Raw genomic sequence first — 9163 nt, forward strand, 5'->3', positions numbered from 1 at the left:
TATAATTATAAACGAATTTACTGCATATAATTGCCCTAATTTATTTAAAAAATGTACATTGCCATATTAAAACTATGAATTGGAATTAACAAAGTAACGAATCTTATTTGATTTGTACTTAAAAAAACAACAACATTGATTAATTTTTTAAGAAAATTAGCTAAACACAAACCCACATCGGTTCGGTCGTATAATTAGAAACGATAGTAAGAACTTAAGGATATCTATAAAAAACTTAAAAAATTGGATTAAACTTTTAATATTTTTTGGATAACATTTATTTTTAAGAACATTGGCTAGCTTTCGCGGTAAATTTTGATTTAAATGTTGGCATATTTGTATTGATATGCTGTTCCAGCTTTGTCGAATCGGTTAAAACAAATCGTTATTATTTTGAGTTTTTTAGTTCTTAAGACTTCGTTTAACAATTGCTGATAAGTTTTTAGTTGTGTTGAGATCAGGAATTTACGGAGGTTAGGCTAAAGCACATTTAAAATATATTTTGATCCGAAAACAAGCTCTCCACTAACCTAAAAGTGTGTTTTGGGTCATTGTAGTGCTGGGAACTGTAGTGGACTGGCATATTCTCAAGGAAATATGGTGCCATTACATTCTCCAGAATGTATTATATTGATATTGATCCATTATCCGTTGAACACCCACAGTTGGGCCAATACCACGACAGGAAAAGACTCCCCAAACCATAACAGATCTGCCACTGTGCTTTACTGTTTTCACAATGTAACTTAGGTTTAGTAGTGTTTGGTGGACGCCTTACATATGATTTTTCATCGTATTGGAATAATTTTAACTCATATTTGTCACTCCAGAGAACTCTATTCCTGTATTGGCAACATTTCTGTATCATTTACTTTGCAAATCGCTATCGCTTCTTAATATTTCTTTTGCTACAAGAGTTTTTTTTGGCAATGCACCTTTCTATCGCCGGGGCTGATTTTCAAATTTCTATATTAATATGATGTCCAACTTCTGCCTTAATTTCACGCGAAGTCATGAAAGGATTGTTTTTGTTCGCCCTACATATTATCCTGTCTGCTGATAAAGTAGTTTTTCGATGCTTAGGCTTTCCGATAGGGATTTCAAACTTTATTGTTTTATTTTTATTCAAATTAATAACTCCAAATACCCTTTTTATAGCAAGCAAACCTTCCTGCTGTAGTCGACATTGACAAATTATCCTTTTGATAGGACTTCACAATTAACTCTTTAATTTTGGAGTACATCACTTTTTTCCCTCATTCTAAAAACCAAAACGTATTTAGTTGTTTCCGGATCACTCACTAATTCACTTTATTGCGTTAAGTTCAAGAAAATCCAAGAAAATAATTAAAAAACTCCGCGTTTCTAATTGTGTGACCAGCTAAAAAACACAGACCGGGAAAGAATTTTATTTTTTTTAGTAACAAGTCAGCAAATAGTCACGTGTTTATTTACCAACAACGTTCAATAACTACAATATGAATGAATGCTCAGAATTTACACTTCGCGTATTGTAAAAACTTTACAGTGATTTGATTTTTTCAAAAATGTCGTTTCTAAAAGCCACCACTGTATATAAAAATTTTGTGTCACATTGTTTGTCCGGGATTCGCGCCTTATCTACTGAACCGTGTGCAGTTTGATTCCACTTGGGAGATAAAATAGTTTTCATTAAAAATATTAGTCGCAATGTCCTTTCGTCTGTTCGGTCAGTCATTTGGTCAAGCAATAACTTAGTAAATTCGTAAATTGGAGCGGCACAGCACGAAATAAATTCTTTATAAAGTCCACCAAAGCTGACGAAAAACTTAACTAAGGTAAATTTTATAGTAAAAAAAAATTAGAGAACTTCACACAAAAATGCGGTATGGGCGTGTCACTGACCACTACCTATTTGATCAACATTGGGTGCATAATATTATTTTGCCATTCTTAAGGGAAGAAAGCGATTATATCAAACAATTTCTGATCTATTGTTGAAGAATAAAATTAATTAATACAGATTTTGCCCGAATATCCAAAATAATTACTTCGATCATAACTGGTTCAGTAATCCGGTTACTTGATCAGCAAAATACTTCGGCGTTGTTTATAATTTAATTTATAATTTTAAATAATTAGTGACTCCCTAAAAAATTTCACTTTATCAAATAGTTAACTAGAATATAATATATCGTACACCTTATTCACAGCTAGTTATAATTTATAATGACATAATGAAGTCAACAGTTGCATAGGCTTTGAGCACATCTTTAGTATAATTGTTCTTACATTTATTAAATTTCCGTCCATTTAGTAGAAATCAACTTAATTAATGATATGTAATTTGTGGTAATACATACTTACATTTTTATACTCTCACAACAAAGTTGCTAAAGAAAGTATGTCAATCATTTCCAACTGCTGCTTTATTTAAACAGCACATACGTTAAATTCGTAATATCAACCACAGCAATTCGAAAAATCAGTCACCTGCATAAATAGCCACAATTCATTGCAAATCGTTATCACCTTAAAATCACTTTGGAATTTCTGACAAATGTACTCATGTAATTTCCAAGAAGATGAGAGCAAATGCTATTCGACACGCCTACTTAAACAACAAAATAACACATATAAAATAATTTTATGTACAAATATTTGTTTTTCTTGCTCTGAAGGTAGCGATGGTATGAGGACAAATATAAGCAATGGCGTAAACGTGACAAATCATGTAAAATTTCACAGGCAAGTGAAAAACGTGAGGTGTGTTGTTTAATGAATTGAATGTAAGGTAAACAAAATGAACATGAATGAGATCACTAATTTATGAAGAAGGGAGGACGAGACGAATTATAAGTAAGCGTAGTTATCATATATAAATGTAGAAATAAGACTTTGAGAACAGATACATTAATAATAACTAATAACTTTACTTTAACGAAAATACGACCTACAACACTAAGCCGAACGAAATATAGAAATATGAGAACAGATACTTTAACGAAAATGCGACCTACAACACTGACCGAACGAAAAAAAGACGAAACTGAACGAAGCGTCAGAACGCTGCGCTTGCGTTTTTTTCATTTGTCAAATAAAGTTTAATTTTTAATTGATTTTAAAAGTATTGCGTTTTATTAAAAACGCAACCAAGAAGAGAATGCAGTCTAATTTCCAGGAATAAAGGACCCGCAGCAGTATGAAGACTACAAATTGGGGGCTCAGCCAGGAACCGAAGTTAAAAGGAAAACGTTTGTATAATATAATGTAAAATATGTATTTTATAAAAGCAACCTAAAAAAGTGAAAATATGTTCAATTAAAGAAGAAATAATAAAAATTTTAAAATTAATAAGAAGAAAGAAATGTTTTATAAAAGCAACCTAAAGAAGTGAAAATATGTATAATTAAAGAAGAAATCAGAAAAAATTTTCAAATTAAGAAGAAGAAACAAAATGAAGAGAAACAATTAAAGATCGAAAGAAGAAACATTTTCAAATTAAAAAGAAGAAACAAAACGAAGAGAAAATATAATTAAAGAAGGAAAGAAGTAATAAGAAACAAGAATCATTTTCAAATTAAGAAGAAGAAATAAAACGAAGTGAAAATATAGTTAAAGATCGAAAGAAGAAACATTTTCAAATTAAGAAGAAGAGAAAATATACTTAAAGAAGAAAAGATGCAATAAGAAACAAGAAACATTTTCAAATTAAGACGAAGAAACAAAATGAATTTGTAAAGCAAAGAAATAGTAGTATTTGTAAAAGACAAATAAGAAGTGGATATTATAAAAAGAAATAAAAGAAAACAAAAAGTTACGGAATAGAACAAAAGAGGAAGTTAAGCACTGTAAAAGTGTAAAGAATTTACAAAGAAGAGAAGAAATTTGTCAAGAAAAGAAGTTTGTTAAGAAAAGAAATAGAAGTAGTAGTATTTGTAAAAGATAAGAAGTAAAAATTATAAGAAGCAGTACAGCATTGTAAAAGAGAAAAAGAAATTGCAAACAAAAAGAAATAAGAAAGAACACATATGAAAGATTAATTAAACAATTAAATATGATGAATGTTATAAATATGTTAAAATTAAAAACGAGTACAAAAGAAATAAGCTGTATGTAATTAAAGTTAAAATTATATCAAAATCATTTGAATCGAAACTAACATTTGAATGAATCTAAATACTACACACTATTAATAAGTGAATTTTATATTGTTAACATTATATATTATTACATATTGTTATAAACAAAATGGACCTAAACGAAATAATGACTTTAACAGTTACCGGACTGAAAGAGAAGTTGAGGGAATTGGGTATTTCGACTACAGGTCAAAAACGTGACCTTCAGGAGAGACTTCTTCAACACTATGACTTATCGGGAAATAGGGCTAGTGACGAAGAGTTCAATCACTCAATTTACGAAGACGTAAGTGGAACCAGCAACTTAAGGTCATCACAGTATATCGTACAGCAACAACAGTTTACTTTAAAAGATTTAGGAGATTGTGTCAAAAATTTTTCAGGAGAAGGGTCCGTAGATATACGAGGGTGGGTAAGAGAATTTGAAAATAACGCTGAAATCGTTAAATGGAATAACCTACAAAGATTTGTTTATGGCAAACAGCTTCTTCGTGGCGCCGCTAAGCTTTTTATTAGGAGTCAGAATAATATTAACGGTTGGGAAGCTTTGAAGTTATCATTAATTAATGAGTTTGGTTGCAAACTATCTTCGGCAGATGTACATAGGTTATTGAAAAATCGCCGCAAACAAGCAAATGAAACTTTTCGAGAATACTTGTATCATCTCATGGAGGTAGGCAAACAGATTAGTCTAGACGAAGCAAGCATTATAGATTATTTTATAGAAGGGGTTCCAGATACCAAGTTCAATAAGGCAATTTTGTATCAAGCTAAGAATATAGAGGAACTAAAAGAACAAATCAAAATTTATGAAAAGATAAGGAAATATAACTCAGGGATAGGAAAGATTGTAAATGATACATCTTCTAATAAGCCAAAAGAAGAGTTAGTTAAAAGATGTTTCAAATGCGGAGACAAATCACATGTAGCAGCTCAATGCCCACAAAAACAATATAAATGTTTTAAATGCAATGAGATGGGGCATCGTTCGTTTGAGTGCAAAATTAACAAAGGCAAAGGATCTAGAGAAGTTAAAATCGAATCAAGCATAAACACTTTAGGGAATACAAGTTTCCAGCCAGTCGTTAATGAAGAATTACATTTCAAAACAGTTACTTTAAACGGGTTTAGATTCGAAGCTCTAATTGATTCAGGGTGTTCACTAAATCTAATACATTACGATACGTTGATACTAAGTGGGCTTAAACCCATATTAAGTAATGAGAAAAGAAAATTGTGATTGAAATTGTGTGCGATTGAGACAATTGGAAGTTTTGATGCATTTACGCATATAGATGAGTTATTGTTAAAAGTCAGATTTCATGTAGTCAGAGAACAAGATATTCAATTTGCAAGTATGATAGGAAAGGCTATCTTAAAAGACGTAGATATTGTTTTAACAGAAGAGAAAGTAATATTTAAGAAAAAAGATAACTCGAGAGATTATAAATCAGATAGATCAGAATTGAGGCAGGATTTTAAACATGTTATGAAGCAAGAACGAAAGGCACCTATGGAAGCAGGAAATAAGTGGATTAAGGAATTTGATGCAATGAGTTTAAATGAAAGAAAAGATGAGACTACATTGAATTTAGGACATTTGAATGTGGAACTAGCAGGAGAAGTTAAAAATTTAGTTGATAAATACAAATCATCAGGCAAAAGTATATCACCCGTTAAGATGGAAATTGTTTTGACAAATGAAATCCCTGTATATCAGCGACCAAGACGTTTACCAATCGATGACCGTAGTTTTGTCGATAAACAAATAGAAGATTGGTTGAAAGAGGGAATAATACAATCAAGCTCTTCCAATTATGCTTCTCCGGTAGTGGTAGTTCCTAAAAAAGATGGAGACAGACGCTTATGTTGTGACTATAGACAATTAAATAAAAAAATCGTAAGGGACAATTTTCCAATGGTTGTAATGGACGATGTCTTAGATAGTCTACAAGAGGGGCGAGTTTTTACAACGTTAGATTTATCGAACGGATTTTTCCATGTGCCAGTTGATTCACAATCTAGGAAGTTTACTGCTTTCGTTACGCACAATGGTCAATACGAGTTTTGTGTTGTTCCATTCGGTATTTCAAACTCACCTGCTGTCTTTTGTCGTTATGTTAATGCTGTTTTTCGAAAGCTAATCCAGAAAGGAACTGTTATCACATATATGGACGACTTGATTATCCCCGCAATAGACGAGGTTGAGAGTATTGAAAAACTAAGAGAAGTTTTAGAAGTTAGTGAGTCGTACGGGTTAAAGATTAAATGGAAAAAATGTCAATTTCCTCAACGAAGTGTTGAATTTCTTGGGTACATAGTGGGAAATGGTACCATAAAAATATCGGAAGAAAAGACGACTGCAGTACAAAAGTTTCCTCTTCCGTCCGACAGGAAAATGTTACAAAGGTTTTTGGGGTTGACGTCATATTTCCGACGATTTGTATTAGACTATGCAACGATAGCTAGACCTTTGTCGGACCTTCTAAGAAAAGATTCGGTTTTCAAGTTAGGCGAAGAGCAAATCGCAGCTTTTCAACAACTAAAGGCTAATTTACAAAAAGCACCTATATTACAGTTATTTTCACAAAAAGCAGCTACTGAGGTGCATACAGATGCCAGTAAATGGGGGTATGGGGCATTTTTGTTACAAAAAAATTCGGACGATCAGCTTTTACATCCGGTACAATATATGAGCCGGAAAACAAAGCCGGTGGAAGAGAATTATCCTGCGTATGAGTTAGAGGTACTGGCAATCATAGAGGCCTTAAAGAAATGGAGAATATACCTATTAGGTATACACTTCAAAATTGTGACAGATTGTAATGCATTTACAATGACTCTTAAGAAAAAAGACGTACCGCCAAAAATAGCGAGATGGGCATTGTTTCTTCAGGACTTCAACTACGAAATCGAGCATAGGGCAGGATCTAGAATGGTCCACGTTGACGCTTTAAGTAGGGTGTACTGCTTAATGCTAGAAGACTCCTTAAAGTTTCGGCTAAAGCAAGCTCAAATGAATGACGAATGGACAAAGGCAGTACGCAAGGTTCTAGAAAAGGACGAATATGAAGATTTTTATATAAAATTTGACATTTTTTTTAAAAATCCTGCAAAGGAATTGATTGTAGTACCGAAGCTAATGGAAGACGAAATCATTAAGTTGGCACACAGACAGGGTCATTTCTCTATAAAGAAAACTCAGGATCTGTTAGAAAAGTCGTATTACATTCCCCAAGTCAAGGGTAAAGTTTGTCAGACAGTCCGAAGCTGTATTGAGTGCATTATTAATGAAGCCAAGACAGGAAAGAAAGAGGGATTCTTGAATAGCATAGATAAAGAAGATATGCCATTAGGAACATATCACATTGATCACGTAGGGCCATTAGAAGCGACCAGTAAGTTGTACAATTATATATTGGTGGTGGTAGATGCGTTCAGTAAATTTGCGTGGTTGTACCCTACTAAAAACACAGGAGTAGAGGCAGCGGTAGATAGACTCACAAAGCAGGCAGCTGTATTCGGTAACCCAAGACGTATTATTTCGGATAGGGGGGCAGCTTTTACATTAAATTTGTTTAGAGAATATTGTCAAAAGGAGAATATACAAAATTTACTAATAACAACAGGGGTTCCAAGAGGAAACGGACAAGTGGAGAGAATTCATAAAATTGTTATACCTATGTTGTCGAAGTTGTGTACGGAAACCCCGACTAATTGGTATAAACATATAGATAAGGTGCAACAGTTTATAAACAATACACCTCCTCGCAGTACGAAACAGTCTCCGTTCAGGTTATTAACAGGACTTGACATGCGAATGGCCAACATGCCAGAACTAAAGGACATATTAGAAGATACAGTTATTAATGACTTAAATGAAAATCGCGAAACAGAAAGAAAAGTAGCAAAAGAAAACATTTTAAAAATACAGGAAGAAAACCGGAAGTCATATAACTTACGTTGTCAGAGCGAGAAAAACTACAAAATAAACGATTTGGTAGCAATAAAGAGAACACAATTTGGTAGCGGGTTGAAACTGAAAGGAAAGTTTTTAGGACCGTATAGGGTAGTGAAGAAGCTTAACCATGGCAGATATGAAGTAGAAAAGGTGGGTGAAACCGAAGGGCCAGGAAAGACCTCAACTGTCTCAGAATATATGAAGACATGGACAAAATCATTCGAGGACGAATGAAAACAGGACGGCCGATTGTAGAAATAAGACTTTGAGAACAGATACATTAATAATAACTAATAACTTTATTTTAACGAAAATACGACCTACAACACTAAGCCGAACGAAATATAGAAATATGAGAACAGATACTTTAACGAAAATGCGACCTACAACACTGACCGAACGAAAAAAAGACGAAACTGAACGAAGCGTCAGAACGCTGCGCTTGCGTTCGAGTATGTTCTACGAATTCATTCTGGACGGTGACGTGCTTCAAACCACTTCGTGCGCGTGGACAATTTCATTTTAAATAAGTTACTTTGTATTATATTTTTCAACTTTTCATGTTTTATCATTTGTCAAATAAAGTTTAATTTTTAATTGATTTTAAAAGTATTGCGTTTTATTAAAAACGCAACCAAGAAGAGAATGCAGTCTAATTTCCAGGAATAAAGGACCCGCAGCAGTATGAAGACTACATAAATTGCCTACCATCACCAGTGAAAATAAAAAATACATTCGATTAGATGATGTTTGTCACATTACGTTACTTGTCGAATAAATCTAAATCCATGCAGAAAATTTGCTTACATATTCAATCATTGTACACCGTATACATTGTAAGAGTATACTCTCTATATACGATCAATGATACGTTGCTCAGAACTAGGCATTTGTTTAACACTTGCTTTTCACTTCCGTATGTGCTTACACATCCATGACAGGTTTTCATGTTCTTTTATGTTTACACATCTGGCTATTTTCAGATTTATCCGTTGTTCTATAAAGAAAACAGTTCAGTGATGCAAAGTCGAGAATATTTCAGCGAGATCCAGATATTGCTCAAAATTTTCCTAAAGATTTT

The 9163-nt window shown here is 32.9% G+C and overlaps 1 protein-coding gene across 1 annotated transcript; it reads left to right on the plus strand.

The window, feature by feature from the left end:
* The first annotated feature begins 221 nt into the window (after positions 1-221).
* Positions 222-6931, plus strand: LOC128924132 (uncharacterized). Its single transcript, XM_054235972.1, has one exon. The coding sequence runs from the start codon at positions 4231-4233 to the stop codon at positions 5359-5361; it is 1131 nt and encodes a 376-aa protein (XP_054091947.1). The 5' UTR covers positions 222-4230; the 3' UTR covers positions 5362-6931.
* The last annotated feature ends 2232 nt before the right edge of the window (positions 6932-9163 follow it).

Source organism: Zeugodacus cucurbitae, chromosome 2 (assembly GCF_028554725.1).
Source record: "Zeugodacus cucurbitae isolate PBARC_wt_2022May chromosome 2, idZeuCucr1.2, whole genome shotgun sequence".
In the NCBI taxonomy this organism is placed as follows: Eukaryota; Metazoa; Arthropoda; class Insecta; order Diptera; family Tephritidae; genus Zeugodacus; species Zeugodacus cucurbitae.